This window comes from Amblyomma mixtum, chromosome 4 (assembly GCF_055824585.1).
Source record: "Amblyomma mixtum isolate Tamu chromosome 4, ASM5582458v1, whole genome shotgun sequence".
Classification (NCBI taxonomy): Eukaryota; Metazoa; Arthropoda; class Arachnida; order Ixodida; family Ixodidae; genus Amblyomma; species Amblyomma mixtum.
The window spans coordinates 150,509,340-150,525,147 of record NC_143015.1 but is presented as its reverse complement, the minus strand read 5'-3'; the positions used below and the strand labels follow the sequence as shown (position 1 = coordinate 150,525,147).

General features: G+C 47.7%; 1 protein-coding gene across 1 annotated transcript in view; it reads left to right on the top strand.

Annotated features, from left to right (window-relative positions):
- The window catches only part of LOC149348757 (protein argonaute-2-like), a 19,187-nt gene extending 3,379 nt beyond the window's left edge, over positions 1 to 15,808 (top strand). The window contains exons 2-4 of the mRNA XM_089588325.1: positions 3,931 to 5,989; positions 7,862 to 7,991; positions 11,577 to 15,808. Coding sequence (XP_089444451.1) covers positions 3,931 to 5,989; positions 7,862 to 7,991; positions 11,577 to 12,233 — 2,846 coding nt within the window. The 3' untranslated portion in view covers positions 12,234 to 15,808. The remainder of the gene's footprint in view (positions 1 to 3,930; positions 5,990 to 7,861; positions 7,992 to 11,576) is intronic.

Sequence of the window (15,808 nt, the reverse complement as noted above, 5' to 3'; positions counted from 1 at the left end):
GAAATTCGACTGGCGGGGCCGGGATCGAACCCGTGTCTTTCGGGTCAGCAGCTGAGCACCATAACCACTGAGCCACCGCGGCGGCAGGATATGGTACATAACGGAGACGTCATCCCTAACTGGCTGGTCCCATGCTTTGCTGAAACTGCATGTTAACACTGTTGTATCTGAGACAGTTAGCTTACAAAGCTTTTGTACAATTAAAGAGCACAAAAATTTTAAACAAATTGGAGAAGTCACTTAAGCTCTGCCTTAAGTGTATGATGCGATAGGATAATAGGTTAGGCTTTCCATGTTGAGCAGTTGACATCTTTGAAAGCATTTCTCATTTGTTTTTCAATTTTTTCAAATAATTGATCAATTGCACACTCTAAATTTTCTTAATTAGCATCATCAAGCATTGGCTTTTCATTCTAAGCATTTTGACAACCCCTTTTTTTGAATTTTTTCATTTGTTTAAATAATCAGTTAATTACAATGGTTTCATTAACTTGTCATCGCCTATCACACACTCATCAATCACTATAAGCTCAAATTACCATGATAGGATTTTTTTTACGCAGCCCGCGATTATTTCCAACACGCGGTGCCGGCTACTACTATGTCGGCGGCTTTTATACCGAACGAGCTGTATATGCTATCGCATAAAAAGTAGAGGACTTGACAGACAGAAGCTGGAGGTCTCATAAATATTGTGTTTTGCATTATTAAAACTGCTGAGCACAAACACAAAGAACGAAAGGAGGTCAAACGCGGATACTATGAATTATAAATATTTATTGGATGCCCTGTAGAAGGCCTAAATTTGCCTACAACCTCAGCTTCCTATATGCTTCTAGAAACCTGGAGGAATACCACCATGAAACAAGAAATAATTCAATTGTCAATGGTCAGGAAATAATGAGACTCGTTTATATTGAGTGTGTAAAATTAGAGCAAAGGCTTGTGCTGGGGAGGAGGTAAGTCTGAGGCATTCAGAGCACAAAATTTACCACCAAAACAGAGAAGGCAGGCTCACAGTTTCTGCTGATCCCAAGCTATATTGGACTAATTAAAGCAAAATGTTTTTTCGTCTTTGTGTGCGGACGCCGTACGTACGCTCCTGCTATCATGCATGACGTTGATTAGAATTTCGGTGCTTCAGAACCTGAGAGATTTGCAAAGAGGGCATATGAGTTCAAGTGAAACACAGTGGTGCAGGGGCTGTTTTGTCTGAATTAATTTGATTTTTGCTTTGTTTTTGTTTCTCGGCTGCCCGTTAAGCTCGTCGCGTACTTGATACCAGTTCTACCTTGTAAGGTTAATGGCATTATCTTCAATTTACTTCTGAAGTCGCATAGTGCATAGCTTGGGCTTTCGGTTGATTCTGTTTCTTCCATTTCTGCACGATAGCTTGTATGCTTCCCACATGTGAGCTAGCCTGTGTCAAACGATTCGTGTGGTGATGCACACGTTTATAAAATTTATTAACTGATATAACGTGGAAATATACCAGATATAGCAAAGGTGGCTGTAAATCTCAATAGTAATTCAAAATCCATGAGGTGGATGGCGCTGCTGGTGCCTTCAAAGCATGGCTCATGTTTTCGGAAAGGAAACATCCATGGATGTTTGGATTTGGTCATCTCCACGTTTGCTGAGCAGACAGATGTAATCACTTGAAGCTCCCGTAGCCAACGCTCTTCGATCTCATTCATTCTTTTGGAGAGTTGGCCCGGCCTTTTGATGCACTCCCTGAGGAGCTGTCCTCATAGGGATAGGGGTTTCCGACTCCTCAGTGGGTGTCGGTCTTTTTGTTGGTTGGAGGTGATCTGTTTCCATAGTCTGGTTTTGTTGAGTGTGTGTAACGAGGTCCTTTTGAGAGCCCTCATTTCTGAGTGTTTGGATGAGCTGTGTTTGTGATACTACCAATTTTTATAGCTTGTCTATGCGTGAAAGAGCCTCTAGATCACTCTCGCCTGATCCGGGCCCTCACCTCTTTGTCTTCTTTTTTCCAGGATCGATATGGTCTTGTCCCCAGCATTCCAGGGGTTTCTTGTGTCCCTCTTTTGACTGGTCCCTTGACCTTGTTCTGGATTGGCTTCTTCTTTAGTTTGACTGGCTCCTTTCCCTTTTCAGGGGCAGGAGGGAAGATATGAGGAGTCTCTTGGTAGCCAGCTGCATTCCGGGTCTTCGTTCTTCCTCTTGGCTTCTGGGAGTTTTCGATGGCGGTCTTTTTGGCGCTTGTCTCTGGTGTTTGGCCTTTGACAAAGTGGGACTTGCAGTTGCTGCTGCCAGTGTTGTGAGGCCCTTTGCATACAATGCATTGGGCCTGGTAGGTCGGCTTCTGTCCTTCTCGGGATGGCGGGGGATTATCTTATCTCTGCATCTGTGGCATGTCGCTTTCTTGGCTAGGGGACATATGTCATGTCTATGCCCTGTTCTTCAGCAACTGAAGCATACTTGCACCCTGTTGAGAAACGGCCACTTTATTTAGGGCTTCCGAATAACAGAGCACTCTCGGGAGCATCGTACCAGCCATGGTGACTTGTGGTTGGATTTTCCTTATTTTCTTGAGGATATAATCTCTACATCCAGGTTCATATGTTTCTAGTTACGTTTTAGCTGCTCGTCGGATTCCCCACTATATTCATTGTGCACAAGACCCTTGATAGAGACATCCGGGGTCGGTACTACGTTTTGGCGGGATACGTCTTGCCATTGATGGTGAAGGCCTTGAGTCTTCTGTAAGCTTCTCCACAACCACTGTTGGGGTGCTGATTGCAATATTTTGGCTGACTGGGTGTCGGTGGGAAATATCTTCTTTGAACACTCGGCCGTCCTGGATGCTAGTGGCGGTGCAGACCCGGAAGTAGGGCAGACCCTCAGTTGAGAGCGGAGTCGATCGGAACTTGCGGGCTGATAAGTTTGAAGTGGTTGGTTGGCAGCGGTGGAAGCTAGGTCATCTTCATGAGTGGCGGTCTGGGTTTTGTCTGGCGTTTTCCTGCCTTAGCGTCATTGTTGAGGCCTGCGTCTCCACTGGCACTTTTCCCCGGCGCATCCGAGACGCCGCATTTGCTGGTGCTTCTTGGACCTTGGTGCTGCTTGGTGCGCTTGGACCTACAGCGTTAGGCTTACAGTAGAGCTCCTGCAGTAGTTGAGCGGGGTAATCCAGGAACCAGCGTTCCACTCTTCGGGGGTAGAGGTTTGCCCCTCCACCATTACTTCCATAGCGATGGGTTCAGAGGCCCGTGGGAGGTCGGGAAAGTCGACGGCGACTGTGGGTTGCACTGCGTTCCACGCCTTTGTTTATTAGACGTAGCGTAGCATGCATGTGGTCGACACAAAAAGTGGCGTAAAATGGTCAAAGAAGTTCACACACTCACAAATTTTGGCTCTGCCGGGTCCAGGCGCACTCACAGATCTTGTGAGACCAAAATAAAGCACTTAGGAGAAAAGGTTCCGGGTACAGAGGCCGAAATTCACGGAGCCCATTCAAAGCACATCTGCTCTTGTCGACACTCAAGGAACGCCCCCACCTGTTAAAGCGAAAGTGAAGGCCACTCAGCTGCCTGCTGCTGGCTCGCATGTCAGTCACCTCTGAACATTTCAGTTGCCCCTATTAAATTGAATGATTTAATAGGCGAGATAATGAAAGGGTTAATTCACTTTAACATTTAACGGATTTCACAACTAAACAATTTATGAGTGGTGATATTGCAGTTTTGTACATGCCTCACGTGAACTTAACACTTACGCGTCACAACCATCGTCAGGTTGTTGAAACCGAAGCGGAAGCAGCCTCAAGGAAGTCTAACTATTTAGCAGTCGTAAGCGAATACCACGTAGCGATTGGCGTATACCAATATCTTGCGCATCATTACAGAGAATAAACACGGAACTAAAATTATGTGTCTATAGTTAATGCCAGGCAATTGGCTTTTATTGCAGACGATGCCCCGTATGAGGGCCACGAGCCTCCCCAGCCCGGGGCAGTGCAGCAGCAGTCCTCGTTCGCTGGGGAAATGCTCCGGCGTGCCATCGAGGCCGAGCAGCAAGTCCACACTCAGCGTGGAGGTGTTGGCAGGCAACGGGGCTTCGAGCGTGAAGTTACAGCTGCTCAACCAGTTGCAGCTCAGCGGCCACCGGTCACCAAACCCGCAGGTGCTGCAGCAGCCACCGGAGATCCGCTGGGTGTGGGAGCCTTGCGGAAAGCCCTGCCCACCTCAGCAGCTGCATTGGCTGTTGTTCGGCGGCAGACATCGCCGTTTCCACAGCGACCACAACATGGCACACTGGGGCGGCAAATAAATCTGCTCGCCAATCACTTTGAAATTCAGCTGCCAGAGGGCAGTGTTTACCACTACGATGTGACAATCCTATCCTCCTCCAAGAAGCAGGAAGCCAAAGCACCCGACGATAAGAAGATGCGGTGCCTCAGTACTCGCATCAACAGGCTGGTCATCCAAAGCCTTGTTGACAAGTACCGCGGCGAACTGCGAAATTGCCTGCCGGCATTCGATGGCCGCAAGAACTTGTACACACGCAAAGAGCTGCCATTCAAGGAGCGGACGTTCAGCGTTCCATTCAGAGAAGATGACCGGGCGCAGGAGTTCATCATTGTCGTTCAGTATGCAGCCACGGTAAACTTGGATGCCTTGCACGCAGTGTACGAAGGGACAGTGCGCGTTGTGCCCCAAGAGGTGATCCAGGCGCTTGACGTCATCATGAGGCATGGGCCGTGCCTCACGTTTACACCTGTTGGTCGGTCAATCTTCACGGGACCACCACAAAGACCAGACCCTGCCCTTGGAGGTGGCCATGAAGTATGGTATGGCTACTACACCAGCGTGCGTCCCGCTCAGTGGAAACCCATGCTTAACATCGATCGCTCGGCAACAGCATTTTACGAAGCCATTCCTGTCACAGAGTTCATGGGCAAGCTTCTTGGCGAAAAGCCTGAGCGCTGCCGGAGGCTCAGTGAGTCTCAGTGCATTAAGCTATCCAAGGAGCTGAAGGATTTAAAAGTGAAGGTCCTTCACTTGAGCTACCCTCGCAAATATAGGGTGGCCAAGGTGACCAAGCTGACAGCCCAGGAACTGTCATTCCCATTAGAGAATGGCCAGAGGACGACAGTAGCGGACTATTTCCGCGAAAAGTTCCCAAGGTTCATGCGCTTCCCTCACTTGCCCTGCATTCTGTCGGGCACACCACAGCGGCCCGTCTACCTTCCGCTCGAGGTGTGTTACATAGTGGAGGGACAGCCGTACAGAAAGAAGCTCAATGAGAGCATGACCGCGAAAATGATCTCGCATACTGTGAAGTCTCCGCGAGATCGGTTTCTTGCCATCAAGGAATCTGTCTGCGATGTGTTGCAGAAGAGCAGGCCCTACCTCAATGAATTCGACATCAAGGTCAGTACGGATCCAACTGAGCTGACGGGTCGCATCCTGGATCCCCCGTCGCTCGTGTTTGGTGGACGGCAGCAGCGTCCCCACGACGGTGTGTGGCGGTGCAGCCAGCTCTTTAATGCCAAGGCCATTGAGAACTGGATGCTTCTGAGTGTCAACTGTCGGCCTTCGGATGCTGCCATTGACAACCTGGTGCAGATGCTGAAAAATGTTGGTGGTGGGCTAGGGATGAGGGTGAGTGATCCTCTTGATAAGAGGCGGGCGGACACCCAACGGCGGCCGATTGTGGAGATTCTAAAGGAGTTGAAGGAGAAAAAGGTTGGCTTCATACTTGTCGTGCTCGGGCGTCAGGCATCTTACGCTGACATCAAGGAGGCAGCCGAGGTAAAGTTGGGGATCCGCACCCAGTGCATCAAGGAGGATAATGTGACTTCTTTCAAGAAGTGCAGCCGTTCGCTGATCAGCAACCTCTGCTTGAAGATCAATGCCAAACTGGGCGGGACCAACAATACGCTCATGGGGGCAGAGATGCCAGACATGTTCAGGGAGCCGATCATCATCATCGGGGCTGATGTAACTCACCCAGCACCTGGAGACAGGCGAGTCATGTAGTCGCGTGTAGCTTTTTAGGTCAGTGCAGCTAGTAAACCCTTGTTAATCCAAACTCTTATATTTTAATATCAGTTAAGTTGAGAAAGTTTTTCTGGCCACAAAAAGAAGTCGAATAGGTGTGTACGAAGTGTTTGTCATCACTTTCCTCATGCCTAGAATTTGAATTACACACACGGTGAAGGAATGAACCGCTGAAGAAGAAAACTCGCCTCCAAGCTGACATCGTACACAACGCCTCTCATATAAGCTGCACATTTCGCAGATATCTGAGGGCATTACTGCACTGAAAACTTCGCGCACTTCACACACGAGCTCAGCCTTGTTCAATTTGCGACCACGCTGTAGATTTTAAAAATGCGTCAACATTTGCAGTGGTTCCAAAGCCACACACACGCAACTGCACGCACTGAAGAGCTTGCTCAGCCGTGCCTGATGTTCTTTCCGGAGTCTGCGCTCTGGCACGACCACTCGTTTGGACCATTGGAGTGGGAAAGAAACATTTGTGAAGCCAAGCTGGCCAGAAAATTGTTATAGCTTCAGTTAAGCTAGGTTAACCCCACCCTGTCTTCCTCTGCTCTCTAGCACTTTCTCTCTCTCCATATTGCCACCTGCCATATGGTTGGCAGGTCCACCGCCTCCCATGGCTAGCTGGGAGGGGGATTAAATTTATTCCAACAATTAAACTAGAATAATTTACGAGGTAATAAATGTGTTATGGCTGACGCTGCAGGTTTGGTGTTAAAATGCTGTGCTATATGGCTAAACCAAAGCTACAGCAGTTTTCGCTGTAAAAGAAAGGCGGTGGTAGGTTTGTTCGATGTAGCATTAATCACTACATCAGTTTTGTAAAGTTTCAGGGTAGCACCTCGAGTTTACAGCGCCAGGTCTGGCAGTTCAAGTGTAGCTTGACACCGGCTGCTTCTAAAGCGAATGGTTGAGTACAGGCCTAGTCATCTGCTCACCATTACTTAAGGCCAAACCGCAGTGAGCCACGAGTTTCCCACATAAAAGAGCACCAACAGCACAAACCAAGGGAAGAAATGTCGCGCAGAAAGTTAAGGCTATGTGTTGTCGTCAACCTCCCTCGTCTCGGCATTAGTCACAAGGTCACAAGGTTAATCGCAGGCAGATGCTGGTGCGGTCAGGTTTTTTTTTTGCGCTGTTAAGTTTGTATACTGTAGAGATATTACTGGCTGGGAAGGAACTTTTTTGTGTCACCACCAGTGAGGCAGGCAACAAACCAGAGCTCATAATGTTTTTTTTCGCCTTCATAAGCATTCATTGTAGGTCAAACCGGCAGATGTCTAAATGTAAGTTAAAAGAATGCAACTACAATGTGACAAAGCAGATTTCAGGACATCTGGGCGTTTATCGTGAATATGGGTGAGTTCATAAAGGCAAGCGTGCTACGCATAAGCGAAAACAAAATCACTAGTGAGATTATTGAAGCAGAATAAATCGCCAGCCTAAACAGTTGCTGCGTTAGTATGCCCTCTATAGTCCTTCTGAATAAGGAGTTGTTTCTTATCAGGAGCTGGGTGATTCTATTCCTTTTTCTGCTTGTTTTTGGCTTTCCGGATCTCGCTATCTATCAGGTATTCTTGTTGTTATTGACGCTTTCTGTATGTTTACTGGAAGGTCACAGCAAAAAGCTTTAGTTGGCAGTTCAGCGCCTGTGTCTTGCCTTCCATTCCTTTGTCCACTGTGCTTTTTGTGTTAGACCACCAGTACTTGCGCACCGTTCCATAGGAAAAAAAATTGTTCATAGGCCAGCACAAGGGGGAACCTGCGGCATTCTTTTTATGCAACATGTTGAAGCGTTAAGCAGGACGGCCATCTGCACTCGTCGTTGTACTCAGGGTGAAGCCGTCCATCGCTGCCTGCGTCGGAAGTGTGGACGACGAGTTCGCTCGGTATCGATCATCTATCCGTGTCCAGATCCAACAGCAGGAGGCCGTGGCCAGGGTTGAGATCATCGAGGACCTGAAGGTCAGTGGTGTGCTCTATGTACTATGTATTTTTGTACTATGAAGTATGCATCCATGCACTGCAGGTCTGTTTGCATCGTGCTACACTAGAACTTAGCTCTCATGGACAACTTTGTGACCAAGTGTGAGACTCTGCACCTTTTTTCTCCTGAGAAAAAGCACCATCGCTGTCCGTGCCGAAGCGCATACTCTCTTCTGTATGAGAAAAATGCTTCGTGGAGTCAAAGCAATCAGCGGAATTGGGAAAGTGCATAAGCACATATACTCTACACTTCAGTACGTGCTGGAAGTGAGTTGTAAGTCAGTGTTAACTAACGCCATTTCATTTCGTTGTAGTTTGTTTGCGAGCTTACTGATTTTGTGCAATAGGGGTCTGCGAATACTACTTTGCTGAAACGGAACCGAATGCTAATAGTCTGGCTCTGTTACCAAATTGTTGAAAATCGAATAAAAAACTTCTAAGGATGATTACGATACTCCCTAATGTGAAATTTGAGCGCAGCTCTGTCTGCTTCGACGTTGCAAATGGCAGGGTCCTTTCGAAGGTGCCGCCTAGCCTCTACTTCGAATTTCAATGGAGGCTAAATTATAGAGGCCTGTGTGCTGTGCAGTGTCACGTTAAAGAACCCCAGGTGGTTGAAGCTTCCGGAGCCCTTCACTCTAAGTTGCTTTGGGACGTTAAACCATCTACTTTGGCACCGCGCATGGCAGGGTCCTCTCGGCAGCGGCGCTGAGCATCTGCTTGGGTATCTTGTTTAGCACCAGCACACCACTCTGGCGCCATCTATGAGCAAGCGGCATTACTTTCGTTCGCTCAACACGGCTGCTCTCAAGGGAAGCGCGCGCTCCCCTCGCTCTCCCCTCATTCCCCCGCACTCGGTCACACCGGCGGCGCGGCTCAACCCACGAACGGGTGCTTAAGAGCTGCACTCTAATGCAGATTGACTAGTGAAAGAACCGATTCGAACACGACTCTAATATTTGTTTGATTATTCGTTACTAGTGCGAATATTCGAAGAAAATGATTATGCAAGTGAAACAGCGAAGCACTAGTGGCGATGCTGTAAGTCATGTAGTTAAAGCTGCATTTTCAAAATACGGAACACTGATCACCACTAAAGGGTGCACAACACGAACTCAGTACAAGCTGCACACATGTGCAGGGTGTGGTAAATCTGTAGAAACATCTGAACATATATACTAGAATGTGACGATATCCATCCAGATGTCAATGCAGGCGTAGTTACTCTCCCTGAGACATGGTCATGGGAATGAATCGGTGGTAGAAGCTAGCAGAAAGTTGTATTGAAGGAAATTTGCAAATTTATAGATACCACTGTCAAGTTGGACAGATTGCTTAAAGAAATTTTTAAAAATGCTGAGCTTGGTGCCAACTCCCACCACCCATTTCAAAGGGGACGTGCTCCTGTCTTCCATCCATCCGTATATTCACTTTGTGACCATCATGTCACATGCGCCTGGAAAATTAAATTTTGCTACTGACGCCGAAGGCAAATAAACTAGCGCCTTATTTCAGTATGTGAGAGGGTGGAGACTTACGATCCGTGGCCTCCAATCTTGGGCACGAAGGCCGAGTTTCCTGAACTTGGCTGAACCCTGCCGCATCGCCCTGTCTTGGCGGACATGTCTACGAGCATCATGAAAGCCGCCACACGAGTGACCACACCGTGGCCACACTGTGACCACACGAGTGACCACATGAGTGACCACACTACTTCCCGCACGCCCCACTTAGACCGATTGGGGCAGCGTTCTGTGTGGGGTCGGAATGAACCACGTTTTTAAAACAATCACAGAAGAAACATATGGTGTGTCCTATTCTAGTCGTGCTTATTATTTGATAACTATTTGAAAACTTGAGATTGTATTCAATTCGTTTCGAATAGTTTGTGAACTTGTATTATTTGATTCGCTATTTGAAACTTTCGAATATTCAAACGCCACTAATGTATAAGCATCGGCGACACTCAGCGAAGCAGTGAAAGTGGCAAACAGACAATTCTCTGTCGCCGCTTCCTGTCAGTTATGATAGACAAAGCCAACCACAAGTTTCTTTGTTTTCAACTGTCCTAAACGTGCAGCTGCCAGTCACTGCAAATACCTTATGCACAAAAAAAAAACAAAAAAAAACAGTGATTCATGGTTGCAGAGTACTAGGAGTGAAGTATGCAGGGTTCGCCTGTTGTTTTTTTTTTTTTTTTTTGCTAAAACCGCGATTTCGACACCTGTGCATATGCTTTAATGCTTACTGCAGTTTGTTGCAAAATCATAGTGTTTTGATCTAAACAGCACTGCATTTGAAAAAACTGAGTGGTAAATGCAAGCAGTTTGTGTGCTTCTTATATAAGGCTTTTCTTTCCTGATTTGGGCTGTTTTGTGAGATGGCCTAGTCATATCCACACTCGGTTCCCAACCCAAAGGCCGTGAGTTCGAATCGTGGTATGTTCATGTGAGCTTATTTCTGTTTCCATTTTTGTGATATGGGTGATGAGTGCTGTCAGAAACTATATCACGCTAAATTGTGTCTGGAAATCATGCTTTATTTGCATTTTTGCTTTGAACAACGAACAGTTCATGTTTCCATTATTGTGATATGGGTGATGAGTGCTGTGAGAAACTATATCACTCCAAATTGTGTCTGGAAATGGAACAATTTCCAGTTGGTTCCAGATGGAACCAAGTGGAACCAGTTGGTTCCAACTGGAACCAACCGGAAATTGTTCCATAAACCAGTTAACCTGGGAAAGATTTTCACCAGGGAGTTAAACCCTTTTCACTAGTCCTGAAAAAACGGATTGCTAATAGTTGCAAGCAGTGTTTTGTCCTGTGTTTTCTTGTGTCCCCATCTTGAAGATGAGTATGAGTAGTTGTGGCAGATCTGTTCGTCCCCAAAAGGTCTATCCTGTCAACCCCCCCCCCCCCTCCCTTTTATTCTCTTTTTACTTAAGAGTGATGATGCAGTTGTTGTTGCCATCCTTAGAGAAATTATGTGTTAACAGCCATCCTTATTCCACTTGTTCTGCCCCAATTGCAAAAGTACATTAATAATTAGTAGAGCTGTTCGTGAGGAAAAAAAATACATTCTCTTATTTAAAATTTCTTTCAGTTCTATCACTTCATAATAAATTACAACCCAACAGCCAAACTGACTGAAAATTCTTAACATTTTTATTTTGTGCGCTTAAGTGATATATTTCACACGCTAGTGGCATAAATCCAACCGAGACCTCTTCTTTAGTGCTATTTTCCTGCATTTTTTGTGCTTTGTGCCTTAAAAACTGTCACAGTCACTGTGTCCTGCTGCTATTTTATTGAGCTTCCCTTTTCATCCCATGGAAACATCCTGAAACATGAGAGCTTGATTTGTTTCTAGCATGTCCTAGCAGCGTCTCCTTTTGAGCCAGAAAGTCTTTGATGGTCTGCTGAATTGCTGAATCCAATTTCGCGCTTTAGTGGAATCAGGGCACCTTGACTGCTTAGCTGTACTGGCATTTTTAAGCCTTGTTTCAGGGTTTGTGCACGGTATTGCAGCTGAGGAGCCAACAACTGCGTGTCGTCGTTGCAGGATATGATCAAAGAGCTCTTGAACGCCTACTACGTGGAGACACAGAAGAAGCCCCTCCGGATCATCTTCTACCGGGATGGGGTCAGCGAAGGCCAGTTCGACATTGTGCGAGACCAAGAGCTGTCGGCCATCCGGAAGGCCTGCCTGGAGCTCAACACAGATGGCTCGTACCAGCCGCCCGTGACATTCATCGTCGTCCAGAAGCACCACCACACCCGTTTCATGCCAGTCAATCCCAAGGACGGTGTGGGGCGTGGCGAGAACATCCCTCCCGGCACGACCGTCGACACAGTGGTCACGCACCCCGTCGATTTTGATTTTTTCCTCTGCAGTCACGCTGGCATCCAGGGCACCAGCAGGCCTGCCCACTACTACGTCGTCCATGATGACTCAGACTTTAGCTCGGACGATCTCCAGAAGCTAAGCTATTACCTTTGTCACACCTACGCACGTTGTACCCGCAGTGTGAGCATACCAACACCAGTGTACTACGCACATTTGGTTGCATTTCGTGCGAAAGAGTACATTGCAAGTGCTTGCAACTTGTCGAGCGGAAGTAGCGTCAGCTCAGAGAGCGCCGACATCATAACCACAGAGCAGTATGTGAGCATGGTCAGGGTGAACGCAGAAATGCAAAAAGACATGTACTTTGTCTGAGTACTCCACTATTTGGACTGCTTTAGCTTCGCTTTACATGTTGATGCAATAGCATCAAGGCTTCCGTTCTGCAGAAAATCCGGCATCACCGTTGTCAGCAACCATATGTGGGTGGTGGTGAAAACTTTATTTGAAACTGGGGAGTTTGGGACACGCAGGTCGTAGGGCCCCCGCACGGCCCCACCGCACTCAAATGTTCATGTCCCGGAGGCTCATGACTCTGGCAGCCCGGCCAGCGGCGATGGCTTGGTTAGTTGGGTCCTCGGAGTGCAGTAGGGTCTCCCAAGCCTCTCCCAAGTGGGAAGGTGTTCCAGGCCCCGTGGGGGAGGATCCACTGGGCAGAGGAATAGTATATGGTAGAGAGTGGCCTTGGGGTGGTGGCAGAGGGCACAGGAAGGGTTCGTGTGGACTGTGTGGCAGCGCGAGCGTATATAAAGAGAGGGTGAAGTATGTGTCTGCAGCCGCCTCCAAAGTGTCTGATGATAACTGTCGAGGGAGGGATGGGCTTGAGGTTTAGAGCCGACGCTTGGCATTGCAGGCCTAAGTGTGTCAGTTCACTGAATGAATGTATGCGCTCCCGCGAGAACCCCAGGTCAGAGGCCGCCGGTGCCCAGTTGAGAGAAGCTCGGGCTAAAGCGTTGGCGGCCTCGTTTCCGGGATTCCCGGAGTGGGCAGGCACCCATATCAGCTCCATGTGGCAGGGCGGGTGTGCGGCGGGGGTCGAGGAAGTTCAGTATGCAAAATGCAGGGACGTGAACTCACCCGCGAGCAAAATTTAGTATGGCAGTTTTAGAGTCAGATAGTATACATTGGGCCTTCATGCGTGTGATTGCTCATTGGCAGCCTCTTCGGCCTCCTCCGAATTGGCAGTGGGGGTTATGTGAAGGGTGGCAATCGGCTGGAGGGAGGGGTTCGTGATGGCTGCAAACGTGTCTTCACCTGTGCATGTGTCATCCACCCACACGGCATACGGTTCCTGCCACAGTGTTTGTGGAGAGCCCGTGCGCAAGCTTTGCTGCGGGGTTCGTGATAAGTGGGGTGCATGTTTTTGGGGAGAGGTTTAATAAGTAGTTCGAGGTGACTGTGGCGGGGGACCTGGCACTGTGTGGGATCCGTGGCTGGTATGCAGATACGGAGGGTGTGTAGGATATGTCTGCCGGTGGTGGTTCTCGCGAGACGTATGAATTGTGTCGGTCGGTGGGCCTCAATAAGCTCCCCTATCGTATTGTGCAGGCCTAGTTGAAGGAGTTTTTCGGTTGAGGTATTTAGGGGTAGGTGTAATGCTGTCTTAAATGCTGTTCGAATCATGGCATCCAGGGTGGAGATTTCCCCGGCCTGGAGTTTCAGGTAGGGGAGCGTGAAGATAAAGCAGCTGAGGACGAAGGCATGAATGAGACGACATAGGTCATGCTCCTTCATGCCCCAATGGTGTCCAGAAATGCGGCAGATTAGGTGGGATATTGACACCATGGTCTGCTTGAGTTTCCATATGGTGAGTGTGTTTTTCCCGTTGTTCTATATGTGGAGGCCAAGTACCCGGAGAGTGTTTACCTCCGGGATGGGCCGGTTTTCCAGTGTCACGGTCATGGGGGCTGTGGAGCAGTTTCAGGTTGTGGGGTAGAGTGTGAGGAAACCATCTCTCACCTTCAGCATACACTCTATGCCAATGATATCACACTATATACCATGTATATAGGCATGTAGCGGAGGAAACGCGATCCATAAATTTCTGGATTAAGCTTCGGATGCCGCTTGACAAGATCGCCAATCTTGTAGAGGAATCACTTACCATCAAACGCACTGTAAACCTGTTCCCTGAGATGGTCAATTCATACAAAAATGGCCTCTGAGCGACTATGGAAAAACTTTATGGTAAGCTATGTCCGTCAGCGTTCAATGATCATCTATACATACTAAAAGAAGTGCTTACTGCTAGCTAATGAAAAATCTGCACCACTAAAGACATAGTTTCAGAACCATACAACTTTTTTTAGTCGTGTATAGAAAAGTATAACTGCCTGAAACTACACCTAAACACTGCCATCGGAAAGGCTGTAGCTATATTTGAGCCAATTACCTACAGCTGGCCATAGCATATTTTAACACGAGAATGTTAAGGATCCCGGTCTGCAGAAAATTCGGCGTCGGTGCTGTAAGCGAAAAATCCCCAGAGAAGCAACCTACACGATTATGCTGAGCTGGGCGAGTTGGAGCGAATGCATCGTGGAAAATTCAGTGCAACAAAGGGAAGGAAGACTCAGACGAGCGTTGTCTCACAAATGAATAATTATTAGCAAGGTATAGAATATGCAGGAAGAAAAACAAAAAAAGGGTAAAAAATTTGTGATGCGAGGTTAGCAAAGCAAGTCACAATAAACAAAGCCAAACACGTGCAAGCAAGGCTGATCACTTAACAACGGATTCGAGGTAGGCAATTTCACTCTTGGAGAAAGAAATTTTTCGTTTCCTTTTTCTATATACTCTGTTGCCTTCCTAATAAAGATCCAGTTGTGAGGAGGTGCTCGTCTGAGTCATCTTCCTTTGTACTCTTGCGCTGAATTTCCTGAGAAGCAACCTAGGCTGGCAACCTGGGCCACGTGACCTCGTGGCGCCATCACTACCTGCCCACTGGATTGTGAGCAAACCACGGCGGCAGGTGTCAGTTAACGATTGGTCTCGGAGGTTACCTGGGAAGAGACCTGGACCGCAGCTACTACCTTCGGGGCAGTGGCGGATCGCTTAACAACTGCACCAATGGGCCAGGAGTGGTATGAGGACTCCCAGGGATCTATGAATGTGTTGTCGAGAATGACCAGTTGAGCATATAGGGGCACCAAGCGACATACCAATGAGGCGGAGCTTGAGTCTCTCATCCAATTTTTGTATGGGCTTTGTGATATTTCATTGATGTGTTTGCTGCTGTGCCTTCTAAATGTATTTCTAAGCCTTGGATTGCGCCACTGGTGTATGCATCACTGTTATGCGTGTAGAGCCCACCGGTTTTGCTTCGAGGCCTTGCACCGTGGCTTGTTTTGCATTTGCAGTGTCACAGATTTGTAGAAGGCAAGAGGAACTGTCATCCTCACCCGTCCCACATCACGGATTTAAAGCAAACACCTCTGGACTCTGCATATTTTTGGCAAAGCCTTTAGATTAAAAACTGAACCATAGAGTTTTGTGTCACTTGATCCTTTGTCATTTCCTCTACTCATCCCTCTCTTGTGGCAGTTTACCCACTGATTGTGCCGCTTTTGTGTCTCCTGGTATATCTCTATGTACCGTCTTTGCCAGAATTAACCGGGGCAATGGCGGTTTGTTTCTTAGCCATGTTACAAAGCACTTATGGCAGCCCTTAAGCTCTGGATCTGTGTCAAGTGAACCTTCGACCTTACGTTTTGACGCCTTACGATCTATCTTTTGGGGCTGCCGTAAAGGCTCCACTATTGCTCGGTTACTTTTGGCAGAGGGAGGTACATATTAAGCCACACTTTGTGGCACCTCCGCTTCTGTATGCAAGTATATTACAAACCCTGTCTGTATAGTATCATGAAGGAAATAAACTGTGCTCTACCAAA